General features: G+C 44.4%; 1 protein-coding gene across 2 annotated transcripts in view; it reads right to left on the bottom strand.

Moving 5' to 3' along the window:
* ANKRD31 (ankyrin repeat domain 31) overlaps window positions 1–17,942 on the bottom strand; it is a 654,832-nt gene extending 636,890 nt beyond the window's left edge. The window contains exon 1 of one of the 2 annotated variants that reach the window (XM_069218867.1): window positions 17,718–17,942. Coding sequence is in view for 1 of the 2 variants with exons in the window: in XM_069218858.1 (XP_069074959.1) it covers window positions 17,718–17,827 (110 nt within the window). In the remaining variant the exon portion in view is untranslated. The remainder of the gene's footprint in view (window positions 1–17,717) is intronic. The other variant, XM_069218858.1, reaches the window with a different exon arrangement.
* Window positions 17,943–18,183: the final 241 nt, after the last annotated feature.

The raw sequence follows: 18,183 nt of genomic DNA on the forward strand, positions 1-18,183 counted from the left end.
TATTTTCGGTACTGTGCCACCCAAATAAATAACTTTATTTTTGATAACACAGAGTATTGCCTTTACTTGTGTATAAGTACTGTGTAACTAACTATAAGTGGTATTGCATGAGCTTTGCATGTCTCCTAGTTCATCCTAAGCTTCTCTGCTATAGCTACCTCTACCAGCCTAAGCTGCTAGAACACTACTACTTCACTAATAAGGAATAACTGGACCTGGTATAAGGTGTAAGTACCCAAGGTACCCACTACAAACCAGGCCAGCCTCTGACATACACCTGCAGGGAAATACAGATTGAATGTGTCGCAATGAATTACTCAGAGTTGAATTCCTTTATACAGAAGTAAAACCGAAAACAAGGAAGTTCAGTTTCAGCCATATTAGATTGGTAAATTACATTGAAAAAATACATTAGATTGCCAAATCAGTCTGGTAAAGCTTTGGCGCACCCTTCCTACAGACAAAGGCTTCCCAAAAATATCACACTTATTTCTGCTCCAGGTCCATGTATTTGCCTGATGAAGTTTCATCCACACGTCAGAGGGAAAGAGACAGCAAACCAAACACTCAGTTGCAGGTAGATGACCACTTTGTGCACCAAGCAACTGGAAGAGAAACCAGCAATGGTGATGAACAAGGCAGCAGTCAACAAGCTGGAGAGGAACTGTTGATCCAAGTCATCTGGGGAGCCTAGTCAAGGCCATGACTAATAAGTGGACGCGTCTTTTCCTGCCCTGCTGCCAGCAGTTAGACTTCAAGCAGCCTGCATAGCACAAATGGTTCGGGCAGCGCGAGTCAAGCTACCGGCCTAACAGCATAACCTTCATGGATCACCAGCCAAGTTAAGAAATTCAAGAAAGTGAGCTCATGCACAAACCAAAAGAGCATCCACTCAGGAGCAGTCACTAGTAGGGTATCATTTCTAGTTAACCAGAAATGGAAAACTTCTTCTGAAAAACAGAAATAATCACAAATTTCTAGTACTTCATATTCCGATTGTCCATTCACTGTAAATGGTGGTAGAAATACAGGCTCTCAGTGAGGTGGCGCCTTGATGACAATCTTAAACTAAAACACATGAATTGTTGGATCAATCTTCCAAATGTTTGGCAAAAAAAATGAAGGCCAACACTAATTCTTTACATTACAATAACAAAGACACTAAAATAATGCGTGCTTATGTTTACTGGTGTCTGTCGAGCTAGATGAAATCAGGAAGATAACTCAACTTCATGGCCAACTTGCATACCTACTTTTGGGTTGCTTAATTTCTCAGTATGACATAAAGATGTCTACTGCCGTTGCACCTGGATAGGTTCTAGAAAATATAATGCAACCGGAAACAAAGAACCCACACAAGGGGGATCTGAATACCTGTGGATGAAACCCTTATGGACTGTAGAATGGTGAAATCATGGTTGCGGTGTGAGTTGCTGTAGGCAAACTCTGCCAAGGCTAGATATGAAGACCAGTTGCTTAGGGCATATGATATGCAGAAGATAACCCTTTGAATCTTTGAAAGACTACTTGCTAAGGCACTACATAATCCAAAGTACAACATTGGCCATTCAAAATGCAGTCTCAGAAATGACATATTTCATTTGTCTCATCCTTTAATCCATAAAAGATTGCATACCTGCAACACTCTAACTTAGTGAGGGTTATGTTTCACAAACAGATTCTAGAATATATTTCATGAGGTGTGTGAAAGCACAATTTTTAAAGAGACAGTTGTGCATAGCCATGGTATAAAAGGCAAAGTTTATTTCCCCAGCTCGAGCGTGAACTTGCAGTGATCAACTGCCAAGAGTTCCGCTTTGCTGGGGTTACACTGAGCTTTTTATACATGAATAAATACATAGGAGTACATTAGAAGAGCTAAATCATCTACTACTTGCAACTATAAGGTCACTCGTATTGGGGACTTGAAAGCACAAATAACAGTTATGTGGCTAGGCAGTATATCTGTTGCCTACAGCTAATTAGCTAACTTAGTTTTCTAGGCTCCAAGGGCCCAATTATACCTTCCTACGATAAAGCAGATTTTATGTGCCAGTCCTTGCATTCTTTAAGTAATTGGACAAGGAGTAGAAACCTCTTCAATCCAATGGGCTCACTCACATTCAGCACCTGCATCCTGATAATTGCAAGTATTGAAAACTTTACAAGTTTCTGCCAAAACTGCCAACGAAAAAGAAACCCCCAAGAAGATACAGAATGAAGGGTCATTCTCAGAATAATCTAAGTTTAAGAAATGATTCATTTATACTTCAGCACTTTTCTCATCTCCAAGGTCCTATTTAAAGTGAAACAAATATTTCTTCTGAGTTTGCGTATCTGGGTTGAGCCCACATATACCTTGCGCATTTGTTTTAGAAAGAGACAAGCATAAAGTGGAAACTCAAAGGTTTCCAAGCAATTTTTTTTTCTTCAAAACATAAGCATACTACAAAAAGGCACTTTTGAAGCAAACAAAGAAGCAGTATAAAATGGTTGAATTACAGATCATAGATATTTTATGCTTTGGCAGGTGCAAAGGAGATTGGTCTTTAATGGTCACCTTCTTCTTTCTTCTTGAATTTTCTTGGACACAATAAAACAGAGGCCCCACTAAGAGGGGTGGATCTGGTTACTAGCCCACTTTGCACATTTTCTTCTGCATTTCCTCCTCAGTTGCACCTGAAACAATGAGCAAGGTGCACTCTAATTCTCTGTAGGAGAGAGAGATATTAAATCTTGGAATTTCCTGAACAAAAGCCAAAGATGCAGCAGTGGCTTTCTCTGTGAGTGTGTACTGTTCCAACAATCTAATAAAGCACAATAGGCTTAACAGAACTATGAGAAAAACGTAAAGGAATTAGTTATCAAATTGATCTATCGGTTATGTTGATCAAGCCAAGGAAGACCTAGAATCACAACACAACTGGACAAAGGGGTCACAACAAATGATAACTGTCTCTCCTTGTGAGACAATTATCATGGTTATTGGTGCATAAATTTCAGTAACTGGTCTGGAAAACGTGGGAGTGCCATCAACAGCACCTGTTCAGTTTTATTTTCTGGCCTGAGACATACACAGTTAATCTTGGTCCCGGTACAGTGAACATACACACCGGCAGCTACACAATCCAGCATAGCTGGACGAGAAATGACTATCCTACCTTCGTACTGAAAAACGTTTGTGATACAGTTTCCCAGCTGAATTATCCTAAAAGCATATGTAAGGGAGCCATTGCGCACAAACTCTTCTCCCTTATAGGGAATGGCATTTCCCAGGGTTACTCGAGGTGCAACATGGGCAGTCTTACTAAATGACCTGTATCAGCATAATACAGGAAACAAGCCACATGACCCTCTTCTGACCTTTTCCACTTCTTTTAAAAAGACCTACTGCCACCTCTCAGACAGGTTTCTGCCCTCCTGTTGCTTGCGCAGCTGAAGCCCAGGAAGGCAGATCAAATGATTTCCTTTGTGTGAGGGGTGTTACACCTCCTCCCTTTGGAAATAGGTGTTACAGGCTTGGGAGGGGTAACCTCCCCAAGCCACTGGAAATGCTTTGAAGGGTACAGATGGTGCCTTCCTTGCATAATCCAGTCTACACCAGTTCAGGGTCCCCCTAGTCCGTGCTCTGGCACGAAACTGGACAAAGGAAAGCGGAGTGACCACTCCCCTGTCCATCACCACCCCAGGGGTGGTGCTCAGAGCTCCTCCAGAGGGTCCCTGGGTTTTGCCATCTTGGATTCCAAGTTGGGAGGGAACTTTGGGAGCATCTGAGTGGCCAGTGCCAGCAGATGATGTCAGAGCCCTCCCCGATAGGTGCTTACCTATTTAGCTGACCAATGCCTCTTTCAGGGGTATTTAGGGTCTCTCTCTTGGGTGGTTCTTCAGATTCAGATTGCAAGACTCCAGCAGGAATCCTCTGCATCCTTTACTTCACCTTCTCATCGAAGAAACTGCATCAGGACCCTCAATGAACTCTACAAACTGCAACAAAGAAGCAAAGATGACTTCTACAACATTTTATCTTCAGCTCCTGCCAGCAACTGCAACTGTTTCCAGGTTGTGCATTCTCCGAGGGCTGTCTATCTTCAGCCTGCACCAGAAGAACGAAGGAATCTCCCTTGAAGTGAAGGAGTCACTTCCCTGCTTCAGAAGGCACCCATCTGCATCGACAACCGGCTACGTGGATCCCCTCTGACGAGCTGCATCGATCCTGCATCACAGATGGTAGACTAAGTGGTACAGACAGTCTTGATGTCCTACTGTCCAACTTTGGTGGAGGTAAGAGCTTGCCTCCCCAAGCAAGACAGTACCCCTGTTTACTGCCAAGGCTTGTTGGCATCCTTCCACAAAGTTCTTCGTGCACCGTGCAGATCCGGCCCCCAGCACTCTATCCTGAAACCCACATCTTCGTGAGTGGTTCTCCGGCGCTGTGGGATCCTTTGTTATAGTGCTGCGTGGGCCTCCTTTTGTACCTTCTTTGTCCCCGTGCTTTGGGACTCCTGTGAGCCACGCCTGGTCTTCTGTGGGCTCTGAGTTGCTGAGAGCCCCCTCTGACTCCACCTTCTGTGTAGAGTCCACCAGGTCCCTCCTGGTCCCGGGCAGCACCATTTTCCGCTAACCGCAAGCTTTGCGTGTGCCAAGGCTTGTTGCCGGAATCCAGTGACGCAAACCAGTCTGCAATCTTCCATTTGGCATGCAACATCAGCACCAACCAGGAACCCACATCCGCCTTCTTGGGTGCAGTACTGACTGTTGTTCGTCACCGGTGGTTCTTCTTTTGCACCTTAATCCGGGTTAGCAGGAGCTCCTGTTCTCCCTGGACTCTTTTGTGCTTCTTGAACTTAGTCCCCTTCTTCCACAAGTCTTCAGGTCCATGAATCCACTGTTGGTGTCTTGCGGTCTCTTCTGATTCTTGCACAATCTTCTTTCTTGTGTGTTCTAGGAAAATTACTGTGATTTACTCCTGATTTCCTGGGCTGGGTTCTATTACTTTGGTGTTTTCTTACACTCCCAGCGCCCCTCTACACACTACACTTACCTACGTAGGAAACAGACTTTCGCGTTCCGCTATTTTAGTATATGGTTTGTGTTCCCCCTAGGCCCATTGTAACCTATTGTGATTTTCACTATTTTCACTGTTTTCTGACTGTGTACTTACCCGTTTTTGGTTACTAGTGTATATATTGTGTATATTACTTACCTCCTAAGGGAGTATAGTCTCGTAGGTAATTTTGGCATTTGTGTCACCAAAATAAAGTACCTTCATTTTTGTAACACTGAGTATTTTCTTTTATGTGTATGAATACTGTGTGACTACAGTGGTATTGTATGAGCTTTGTATGTCTCCTAGACAAGCCTTGGCTGCTCATCCACAGCTACCTCTAGAGAGCCTGGCTTCTAGACACTGCCTACATTTCACTAATAAGGGAAAACTGGACCTGGTATAAGGTGTAAGTACTTTAGTTACCCACTACAAACCGGGCCTGCCCCCTACACCAGGATAGTGAAGGATCTTTCAGCTCTTCCTGCTACAAGCTGAAATGCGGAGTTCCACAGAGCTCATCTTTGAGCCCCCCCATTGTTTAATATCTATTCCACCCTTTAGCAGAGGTCATCTGTTTGTTTGACTTCAATATGGCATCTTATGTGGACGATATACAGCTGGTTGTTACTCTGTCATCAGATGTAGTGTCCACACCAACACGCTTAAGAAGGTGCCTAGAGAGGGTATCTGAATGGATGGAAGAGAGTTGTTTAAAGGTGAATAGAGAACAAACAGAGGTACTGGTACAAGGGCAGAATCCTCTGCTCTGGGACCAGAGTACCTGGCCATCGCTATTAGGAGAAAGACCAGTCCCTAAACCTGAAGTATAAAGTTTAGGAATGATCCTGGATTTTCAGTTGTCCATGGTTTCACAATTGAAAAAGGTGGCAGGAAGTTGCTTTGGCCTTTTGAGAGCACTGAGAAAGATATTAAAGTGGTTCTTGAGAGAATCACGTACAATGGTTATTCAGGGACTGATCCTGGCACATTTGGATAACGGTAATGTCTTATTTAGGCAGCCCGAAGAGGGTGATGAGAAAAAAAAATAAAAAATTATCCAAAATGCTGCAGACAGGGGAGGCGCTTAATAAGCTTTATTGAATACCCATAAAGGGCAGAGTCCAATTTAAAGCACTGTTTTCTACACAAGGCTAAGTACAAGACCAGCCATCCATTCTGCTGGGCATGGCCACCCCCTACTATTCCAACAGGGAGCTGAGATAAAAAAATAAGGACCTTCTGGAGGTCGATCTGCACTTATCTCGCACCCAAGCTCTGAACTCCCTGCCAATAAGCCTCAGAAGGGACGCAAACTTTCTGTTTTAGGAAAAAACTAAAAGCAGTTCTCTTTTCTGAAAATTCGGTGTATGGGGGTTGACATATCAATCACTCTTCTTTTCCCTGAGAGCGCTGGGAAACCTGAAGCTCTGGTAGCCATGTGCTTTATAAATTCAGAGAACGGAATAGAGTTGCAGCCAAATTAGTATAAAAGATTTGAGGGCGTTGGCATTGTAACCTGACAGCAGCTGGATACTGCGGTATAAACGTATGACGTGATTCTGCTTCCACTAGGTAAGCAGAATTCCCACCCACTGCCACTCTGATAATACATAAAGAAACTCATTTGAAACTTGACTGATGTCAATGTGTCATAAAGGAGGAAAAAGTTGAAAGGCAGAACAGCTTTTTGGTAAGCTTCCAAGACGCACGTTGAAGAAGCAGAAGATGGTACAAGACTAACTCATCCCAAAAAGCAGTGGGACAAAATATGGGAAACGAAAGCCTCTCCAAGGAAACAATAGTTCCGAAATCTTCCTAAAGAGCTAGAAAGAACAAGGGACAAGAATGAAAGTAGTGGGGGATGAACCCACTCTACAATACATGTTGGAAATGGCCTTTCTGCAGGGTCACCCCCTAACGTTTTGCCTTCCTCCTTCTCCTTTTCGGACCTCATTTTTGCTGGCTTTAAGACTCTGCTCACTTTACTACTGCTAATCAGGGCTACAGTGCATATGCTCTCTCCTCAAAACATGGTGACAATGGCTCATACCCAATTGGCTTATTCAAGTTACGTGCAAGTCCCTAGTCACGTGCACTACATGTGCCCAGGGCCTGTCGATTAAATGCTACTAGTGGGCTGCAGCACGGGTTAAGCTACCCACATAAGTAGCCCCCTACCCATGTCTCAGGCCTGCCTCTGCAGTGCCCGTGTGTACAGTTTCACTGCCACTTCGACTTGGCATTTAAAAGTACTTGCCAAGCCTTAAACTCCCCTTTTTCTACATATAAGTCACCCCCAAGGTAGGCCCTAGATAGCCCATAGGGCAGGGTGCTATGTAAGTAAAAGGCAGGACATGAACATGTGTGTTCTTTATGTCATGGTAGTGTAAAACCCTTAAATTTGTTTTTACACTGCTGCAAGGCCTGCTCCTTTCATAGGACAGCATTAGTGCTACCCTCATTTATTGTTTGAGGGGTAGATCCTGATCTGAAAGGAGTAGCCAGGTCATATTTAGTATGGCCAGAATGCTGGTACAAAATCCTGCTTAATGGTGAAGTTGGATTTTATATTACTATTTTAGAAATGCTAATTTTAGAAAGTGAGAATTTCTCGACACTTAAATCCTTTTGTGCCTTCCAATCCACGTCTGGCTAGGTTTAGTTGACAGTTCCCTTGTGCATTCACTCCGACAACCCCAAACACAGGATGCTCAGTCACACTTGCATACATCTGCATATTGAATGGGTTTCCTGGGCTGGGAGGGTAGAGGGCCTGACACTTACATGTCAAAGGACAGTAGCATGCCCTCACACAAAGGACTGCTGCACTCCTACTGGGACCCTGGCAGACAGGATGGAACTGAAAGGGGACCTTGTGCACTCCTGAGCCACTCTTTGAAGTCTCCCCCACTTCAAAGGCACATTTGGGTATTTAAGCAGGGTCTCTGACCCTACCAACTTAGACACTTCTTGACAAGACACTCTTATCACAGACACTTCCTGGAGAAGAGAACCTGAACCAGAAGCTGCAACCTGCCCCGAGAAACTGCTTGGCTGACCAAAGGACTCACCTGACTGCCTTCTGTGAAGGACTGTTGCCCTGCTGCTCTCTTGCTGTGCTGAGACGTGCTCTCCAAGGGCTTGGATAGAGCTTGCCTCCTGTTCCCTGAAGTCTCAGGACCAAAAAGACTTCATCTCTACAAGAAGAACTCCCTGTGAGTCAAAAATAGTCACACAGACTGCCAGAAACGACGCACATCCTGCATCGTGGCGAAAAATTAACCTCACGCTGAACCGGTACGACGCAGCCCGACTTTGAAACGAGAAGATCGATGCAGCGCCAGCGTAGCAACCAGAAATTTGACGCATGTCCCACTGGATCGACACACAGCCAAGCCCAACTTCCAGAGAGGAATCGACACAGCACCTGCCGTGTGGGAGAACTTTCCATGACACGCCCACCGGATCGACGCAGCCCCTGTGACTTCATCCTGTCAGTGCCGGATTTCAACCCATCATCCACAGGGCGTCTGAAAACCCTGCAACCCGAAGAGGATCCAAGACCGAGCGCTGGAAATCAACGCAAATCCTTCCTTGTGTTAAATATAAAATTACGCATTGCCTTGTGCGGCCCGAGAAATTGACACACACCTCCCTGTTTTCCACGCAGCTCCTCCTCTGCGGTTCCTTGCGGAGGTTTTGTACGCAAACCAAGTACTTTGTGCTTGCAAGAGACAGTTGTTGCTGAGACTAGACACTTTATATCATTTTTACAGTGATATTACAAACTATACTTATTGCATTTTAATCATTTTGACCTGCATCGTATCAGATAAATATTATATATTTTTCTAAACAGTGTGGGGTGTATTTCTGTGGTGTTCTACTGAGTTACTGCATGATTTATTGCACAAATACTTTACACATTGCCTTCCATGTTAAGCCTAACTGCTTAGTGCCAAGCTACCGGAAGGTGGGCACAGGATAATTTGGATTGTGTGTGACTTACCCTAAATAGAGTGAGGGTCCTTGCTTGGACGGGGTTAGGATGACTGACAACCAAATACCCCATTTCTAACAATACAGAATGACTACATTGTGAAGCAGCGATTGAAGTACTGCAGTAGAAGAAAAACAGTAAATGTACACAGGAAGACAATGTTCAGATTCAGCCAAATTGGAATGGCAAGTTGCATAGAAAAAGATATGAGACTGTCACACCAGTTCGGAAAAGCTTAGGCTCCACCTTTCGTTCTAGAAACAAAGGCTCCTCCACAATGGCCACTTCTGGTTTCTGCTCCCAGATCCTGCAACAGCCTGAGAATGCTGCGTTCTCATGACAGAGGGAAAGAGACGAGCAGCATACAACTGCAGGCAGAAAAACACCACATACTCCCCTTAGAAACCACCTGGAGAGACCACTAAGCTGGCACTTTTATCAAGGCTGACTGGCAGGTGGTGTTGCTATGCATGCCCTGATTCAAGTCACAAGATTACCAAGCACCCTGCATAGTGTGGATGGTCCAAGCAGAGCAACCCTGACCAGCATATCCATCAGTGAGCTCACACATTAAAGAGCCCTTTTCGTAGTCATAGACACCTATTTTTCATTTTAATGCAAACCTTTGAGGCACCATCTATCAGCAGAAACATTTATTTTTGCAAATAGCTGAAATAAAGTTGTTACACCCCAAGTAACATTCATCCATTTAAATACATATTGATGCTGTGTCTACAGTTGTGTTAGTGAAAGACATAGGGGGTCATTCTGACCCTGGCGGCCGGTGGCCGCCAGGGCCACCGACCACAGGAGCACCGCCAACAGGCTGGCGGTGCTCCCACGAGCATTCTGACCGCGGCGGTTCAGCCGCGGTCAGAAGCGGAAAGTCGGCGGTCTCCCGCCGACTTTCCGCTGCTCGGGGGAATCCTCCATGGCGGCGGAGCGTGCTCCGCCGCCATGAGGATTCAGACACCCCCTACCGCCATCCTGTTCATGGCGGGAAACCCGCCATGAACAGGATGGCGGTAGGGGGTGCCGCGGGGCCCCTGGGGGCCCCTGCAGTGCCCATGCCAATGGCATGGGCACTGCAGGGGCCCCCGTAAGAGGGCCCCAAAAAGTATTTCAGTGTCTGCTTTGCAGACACTGAAATACGCGACGGGTGCAACTGCACCCGTCGCACCCCTGCAACTACGCCGGCTCAATTCTGAGCCGGCGTCCTCGTTGCAGGGGCATTTCCTCTGGGCCGGCGGGCGCTCTTTTGGAGAGCGCCCGCCGGCCCAGAGGAAATGTGTGAATGGCCGCTGCGGTCTTTTGACCGCGGTGCGGTCATTTGGCGGCGGGACTATGGCGGACGGCCTCCGACTCCGCCGTCCGCCATAGTCAGAATCAGGCCCATAATCACAGCTGTAACAAACTGCGATGGACTATGTTGTATATAAAACAAACTACACATATTTAGAAAATCCATATTTTTTAGTAACATTATTTCACAACTATGTTAAAGTTTTCCCTCCTAAAATACCCTTTACTCCAGTTGACCTAAAGCTCTTCTTTATTCTAATAAATAATCTCCAACAACTGGATTATGATAATTCCCACTGTCAGGAGGTGTGTGCTGAACCGGAGATTAAAATATTTTACTCCAGGATCCCAATTAAATTTGGGATCAAGTAGGGCTGGGTGAAATTTTAATTAGGCATGTGAAATTCCCTATTTATGTCTTACACAAAATTTCTCACAGTTTAAGATTACCCGATTTTGTGTAACAATTTTTACAGAAAAAGGGTACAAAATAAATAAAAATAAAGCCTTACAAAATAAAAGTGAAAGGCTAGTCTCACTGAAAATGTCTTGCCAAGCAACTGTTTCTGCTTGAAACCAGTTGTCTGCCATTATCTCAGGAGAAATTCTTAGGAATGTTTTGAAAGACGCTGTGAAGGATGCCAGTAAACCACACTTCGCTATGAAAGTACATCTTTGTAAAATGTTCCCGAAATTTCGTGAGGAAAAACAGCATGGTTTTGCACACCCTCTAAGGATGGCACTAAAAAGAGGTTTAGAGTCATGATGGGTGGTTTCATGAGAAGTGGAGTCATGAGGAGCAAAGTCTGATAGTCAACGTATATATTAATTGTCACACAACTCTGTCCCAAAGTGACAACAAACTTTTTTTGGCATACTTAGTCATAAAATATCCGCATGTTAAAATATCATTTTGAAATATCAGAGCTAAGGCTTCCGCCACCGATCCCTGGGTACTCAGGAAGATTCAGGATATAACTGCACTAAGGTTAATGTTCTTGCTGTGTGTTGTCTAGTTACAGATTTTATTCACTGTAAAATAGCAGATGTGGTTAATGTGCCTCCTTCAAAGCACAGTGTGTAACATGTAGGTCTCAGATTGCTTGCACAGATCATTGTGTTATTTGCAGATAACGAATTACAATCCTTGTATTATTGCTTAATGAGTTATGAACCGGCATCAAGGGGCTGCATGGAGGTGTTTACCGAGTAACTTATTGTTCTAAGATTAAGAAAAAGTATCATTATGTGCTATATAATGGCTTTAAGTGTAATTACCCGACAGTTCCATTTTCCATTTTTACAGTGCGCGAATCTCTTATATGCATGTTTCAAAAAGGTCAAGAACAAGTCTCCCCTCCCCCAGTCACAGTTTAGCTATTATTACGCACTTATGAAACAATAAGTTGAGTGCCTTGATGGCAATGACATCAAAGTGTAGGTTCCAGTGAGCTAGCATCCAGCCAAGATGTGTTATAATTAACTTGCTTTAGATGCTTCCTACCTATTATTTCCCTTCCTATCCTGTTTCTCCACTTATGCACTTATCTGTTTGGTATGTTCCATGGCTTGTTTAGAGAGGCAGTTGGTCTGAGGAGACAAAGGATCTTTATCCTGCAGTGGACAATTGACAGTGACCTGTTAATGAAGCTTCGTACCTTGAAGAGTTTATATTTGAGGTAATGCAACACTGATTATGTAGATCAGATCAAGCCTGAGTTAGGCCATGTTGATGCGATATTGAAATCACTGACTCCCTCTAATAAGGATGAGCTAAGACCCTTCCTAGGCTTCACAAAGTTTTACCCTAAATATGTACATAAATTCTCTAACAAAGTGGAACCTATGAGATCGCTTTTGAAATAGGGCGTTTACTTGGAATGTACACAAGATTGTCAAAATTGAAAGCACCACATTAGCCACAATGTCTAATGTGGGTAGATGTGTAACCAACAATAAAATCAGATTAAATTATTCATGGCCAGCGCTAGACTTCAATGTTTAGGGCAAAATTTAATTTTGTTATAGTCATATAGTTTGCTAGTGACAAAACTAAGGTGACCAAGAGTACCCCTCTTACGCCAGCTTGTGTTTCTACAGAACTATGGTCATATTTAGCTGTGGATGTCACTGGACCTCTAATTAAAACGTTAAAAAAAAAAAAATACATGCCCTATTAATTAATTCACTCGCACTCTAAGCAGGTCAATGCTTTAATGCATCATTGCTGCCATGACCGCTATTTTTGCTCACTTCCTGCATGAGGTGTTCAGTCATGAATGTGTTCCTAACATTCTCATTACTAATGTTGGGGTTCAATTTACGTCTGAAATTACAAAGCACTTTTTATCTGAGATGTCAATTCAGCACTACAAAAACAGCATTATGAAACTGTTTCATACTCTATAAGGGAATATTGCATAGAAAATTGTGATCAAGCAGTGTATGCAGAGAGCATGCAGGTGTGATAAGTCAAGTAGAAAGGACCATATATGATCTTCTCTGGTCATACTCGACCACACATAATAGGATCACATGAGTTTCTTTGTTTGGGGTGAGGGAAACAAGTACGAAGAATAGCTCCAATGTGATTGCTGGGGGGGTAAACTGCACTGATGTGAATAAGGAATCAATGTATTTAAGATAAAATTATGAATTATCATAAGTGATATAAACAGAGGAATGGCAAAGCTAATGGCGGAAAGGTTCTCAATGTGAAGCCAGGAGACCGGGTATTAGTTAAGAATCCCAGAGCACTCAAGAGTGAGACCTGTTTTTTTTCCCCGAAATCTTAGCAGGTGAAGAGTGTGGGATAATATTTAATCACTGTGATAACTGGGGGAAGGGCGTTGTCCCCACCACTCTGACCCACCACCACAGAAAAAAAATTCTGTTGTATATTTTAAAATATGTTGGCGGAACTTCAAATCAACTGAGTTGGACTACTGCCATTCCTTTCCTTGTTGTCACATGCCAACAGGGATGGGCGTGACCGCTGCCAGGTCAGGTAGCACCAGCGGCGCTGTGTAATTAAGAGTGCAAATGCAACCCTTAACAGTCTTTAATGGGGCGCTGAGTTGCCCTGTCTAACCAATCAATTCAGGTGCAGTTCTAATGCTATTCAATACAATAAGCATCATAAGAACTGTTGTTCTTGGCTCCAAGCCGCAACGCCACTCCCAAGCTCAAGCACATACGAATCAGACTGCACAGTGGTGGTAAGAAATAAACATGGACAAATATGGGGCAGCTTTAATTGAAAGCACATGATTACCTTTTTTTAAGTTATCTTCGGTTGGGGCTTCCATCCCTCTGGTAGTGAGCACGAAGATAGGAGCTAAAGAAGTCCGTGCACCGAGACGTGAGCTGTGTATGTGCCCTGCACCCCGACACTGCAGCCAAGTAAGGGGCCTGTGACCATTGTACTTATTTTTCTTAATAGGGTCAGCCCAGCTGGGTCACCAGGCTGCAAGGATTCTCAAGATTCTCAATTACTAGTCTTAGAATCAATGTATAAAAAAAATATATATATGTATATGTTGCTTCGTTCAAGGACTAGATGATACAAGTAAATACTGCTCCAGAAGTCATGATTTTCATTTTGTAAATGATTTCATAATACAATAGCATGAGACTTGGACTGCGCATGCACTCGGTCTAGTCAACTAATTGGGCAATCCACGCTGGGTCAGCTTTAGCAGTGCTCCAGCCTTGCCTGCCCCACTCTCTTGAGAGTCATTTGTATGAAATGAAAAGAAACAATAATCAAAAGGAGTGCACAGCCTCACAAAGCGGATTTGTCATCAGAATGATTCTGTATACTAATTCAGGGTACATTTCTAACTTGAAGGGGGTGCACTTTTTTTTTTTTTTTTTTTTTAAGCAAACAGTCCAAAACAAGCTAGTGTAAAATTAACTGCATCACTGTGTTACTGTAAAAAAGTTGTAATGTTTCATTTAAGCTGCTAAAGACCAAGGTGGTCATTACAACCTTGGCGGTCTTTTTACAAGACCACCGAGGGACCACTGTGCGGAAGACCGCCAGTAGTGGCGGTTTGCCGCTCGGCATATTATGACTGTTGGCTGCTAACAGCCATACTGGCGGGCGGCGGGGAAGTGGAGGTTGCTCCACCTTCACCGCCACACCAACAGAACACTGCCCACCGAATCACAATCGGCGTGGTAGTGTGGTGTCGGCGGAGCAGCCCCCATGGCTCCCGTCCCCTCCCAGAGGATCGACGGAACAGGTAAGTCGATCGTCCGTTAGGGGAAGGAGTGGGAGGGTGTTGTGTGGGTGCATGGGGGTGTGCGTCTGTATGTAGAGGGGCTGTGTGAGTGCGTGTATGCTTGCGGGGGTGTTGCGTGTTTTGGGAATGAGTGCGTGTATGCCTGTGGGTATGTCTGTATGGATGTGTGCGTGTATGTTTGTATGTGGGTGTGCGTGTCTGACTGTGTGTGTGGATGTAGGCATGTATGTCGGTGTGTGTGTTGGTGGTGCCTGCGTGCATGTCGTGTGTGAGTTCTGTGATGTTGGGGGTCGGGATGGGGAGGGGGGCCCTGCCACCTTTGGGGGGTGGCAGGGGTTGTGTAGGGGAGGGAGAGACCCTTATCAGTGCCAGGGAACTAATTCCCTGGCATTGATAGTGCTTACCGCCATGGATTTCATGGTGGTTCCAACCGCAGGAAATCCACGGCGGTAAGCCGGGTCAAAATACTGCCGGCGGTATCGTGACAGCCACCGGGCTGGAGACCCAGGTCTCCAGTCCGGCAGTTGTCTAGGCCCTGGCAGGCAGAACGGAGAACCGGCGGATGACCATGGCAGTAACCAGCATGGTCATAATACAAAAAAAAGGACCGCCAGCCTGTTGGCGGTCTTACCGCCGCTTCTCTGCCTTCCGTCAGGGTCATTATGACCCCCCCCAAGTGTTTTATTTATGTTTTTACCAGCAAAGTAAAACTGATGTGTGAGGAGAAAATATTAAAAGGGAGCTCTGTGCACTTAAATAAGTAACCCTTTAAGGGTACCACCAACGTGTGTCATTTGAGTAGCACTCTCACCTTTTAAAGAATTTCAGATTGATTCCGCTTTACGACAGCCATTTTAATTTTCTTAGTGCACTGTTAAGGCTTCCACTTGTTATGTGCATACATTCAACGTTATGTTTGCCTCTAATTACAACACCTCTACTGGGAGCACATACAATTGTAGTCATGCAAACAAACGGGGCAAAGACCTATTCAGTGCTCAATTTGTAAAATAATAAGTTACACGGACTAAGGTTTTGCTCAGAAGACCACGGACAGAACTACTGAATGTCAGTGTGCTGAATATCAAGCCTGCGTAGTCTTTATTCAGCCTCATGGCTCTTTAATCCTTCAATGGCACTCCTACCCCCTTTAACTCACTCTTGCTTGTCCTGCTTGCTCCCTTGTACATTGGTTTCCATCTCTCTCTTCCTACTTCTTTCCCCTATGTGTGTTTTTCTCTCTCTTGCTCTGGGGTCAAAATCTGATAAGGCAAAAATCAGTAATGGTCCCCAAAAATGAGCGGTGGGAGTTCTACCTGCAACCACTGGCTCATATTAGCACTGGCTGCCCTCCTTGGGCATTAGGCATTTTTCGCTGCAGACTACAATGTGCAGAAGCGGAGAGGTCCATCCAGACAGGGCTGTGAACACTATGTGGGATCCATCATGTAACAGCCACCTACCAATAGCAGCCCTGACGGAGCCCAATGGCTCTTTCTTGTACATATCATACTATGTTTTAAAAGGCAACTCCATGCCCTCTAGTTATCCATATTTTCTTGGGAGAGAATACCGCAGTACCCTTTTGAAAAAAGCTGGGCTGGTGTGCTTTGCTTGCTAAATTCAACATAGGACATGCATTTACACCAAAACATTTTTAAATTGCACCAGCTGCCATTGATGATTGGCCAGACCTGGAGTGGTGATAGAATACTTAAACATATCTTTGTCCATGAAGTCCAAATAAGAAATGGCACCTTAGCTACAAGTGGGAATGTTCACGATGATGACAAAATAACAAGGGACCGTTAAACTTTGAAATGGCATCACATTTTTGTTGTGATGTAATTGCAACATTCTTTTTTGCAATTTTTATATTTTCCTTAACGTTGATTATTTACTTTTACTCCTTTTGCTTACGGAAAGGGAGGCGTTACATATATATTAACTTGTGATTTTGAAATGCTTCCTTACATAACCGTTCCTTTACCAGTTTCCCATCTTTTTCTCCCCTTATGCACTCACCTGTTTGTACGTGCCATGGAATGATGAGGCTCTATGTGTTTGTTTAGGGGGGTGGGGGAGATGCGTTATAACTAACGTATGGTGTTATTACAGTTTCCATTCCCCATTCCTAAAAGTGCCTCTTCTTTAATAGAAGTCAATGAGGAAACTACATTCCCCGGTTGTTATTTCAAAATATCCCACTTCACTAGCTTATAACGTTCACATTATGATTCGGATACATATATCCTTCTGAAATATAAACCTAAAAGATCATACAGATTGTAGAGTCCAGCTGGACTCATTCTAGTGTTTCTGTCAGCCACTCTGCTGAGGGCTGGTCTTACTTGTATAACCCACACCCACCCAACACAGGCGTCACCAGTCAGGTGACCCTGCCAATAAAAGGGGCCGGGCGCACGTGCCTGAGGCCAGTTCAATACCACCCTACCACCGTGTCTGCGTCACCTTCCTTACAAGCATGAGGGCCTAGAGCCCCACATTACACAGATAACTAAACCATTAAGGACGTATAAAAGATCTGACTAAATCGTTTCAAAATGATTAGAGCTAACGGAGGAATAATTAACAACGGTGCTTGAAATAGAAGTACTTTCTGAGAAGTGCCGGTACTCTCCGATTTAAAGTATTACGTTTATCTTGATAAGTGCAGGTACACTACCTTGCAACATTTAAAAAGTGTCAGTACCGGTCCATTTAAAGCACTGATTAACAACTCAGAAAATATGCCTGACAATGTTACACAAATTAATTCTCCCATGCCAGCTCTTAGTTGTTCCTGAAGAGCAAAAAATAAACAAATTCTCAGTATTTGGTGGGACACTCTGACCCCAACTTCCTCTAGGAATAAAATCCCACAGTGAGGGCGTGCAACGTGTTCAAATGTCGGCAAACTGCACCAGATATGTTGCCAGACGAATCCCGATGTGGCTTAAAAATAGCTACCAGATCCGGGCTCGGCCTGGCACCCTCATTTGCAGCACTGCGTGTATGAATATTGCCATAGTGTCGTTTCTGTAACTCGGCCCCTCCCATTACCCATCCTAGTATCCTTCCAGGTTACACTTGTTAGAGATGCTTCGGGCCTCCTCATCACCTGTTCACGTGCAACTCGTCCTCTTCGAAATCACTGTCGACAACAGAGCCTTCCACCATCGTCCTGTCGCTATCGCAGTCAGAAAGGTCGTGAGCGTCTCCCGCCTCCATGGTGCGGCCTCACACCTAACCGCGCGCTTCCGAGAGACACTTTTCTCTACGCAGATATTTTTTTACTTGACGCCTTCTTATAAATACGGTGGGTGCGGTCAGAGTGAATAACTTTATCAGCAGGGTCTTTTGGGTGTTGTAGTTCCAATGGTATCCGATCCCGCACTGTGACTTCCCCAGCCCAGAGCATGTGAACTACACTACCCGAAGAGTAGACATAACCCGCAGAAAACGTGTCGGGAAATATCCCGCAACACAGGACTGTGCGGTCATATAGGTGTTATACACAGTGAGTCGTATGAACACCTTGATACTTACACGCAAATCAATTTATCACAATCCATATAGTAGTCAAC

This window comes from Pleurodeles waltl, chromosome 1_1 (genome assembly GCF_031143425.1).
Source record: "Pleurodeles waltl isolate 20211129_DDA chromosome 1_1, aPleWal1.hap1.20221129, whole genome shotgun sequence".
In the NCBI taxonomy this organism is placed as follows: Eukaryota; Metazoa; Chordata; class Amphibia; order Caudata; family Salamandridae; genus Pleurodeles; species Pleurodeles waltl.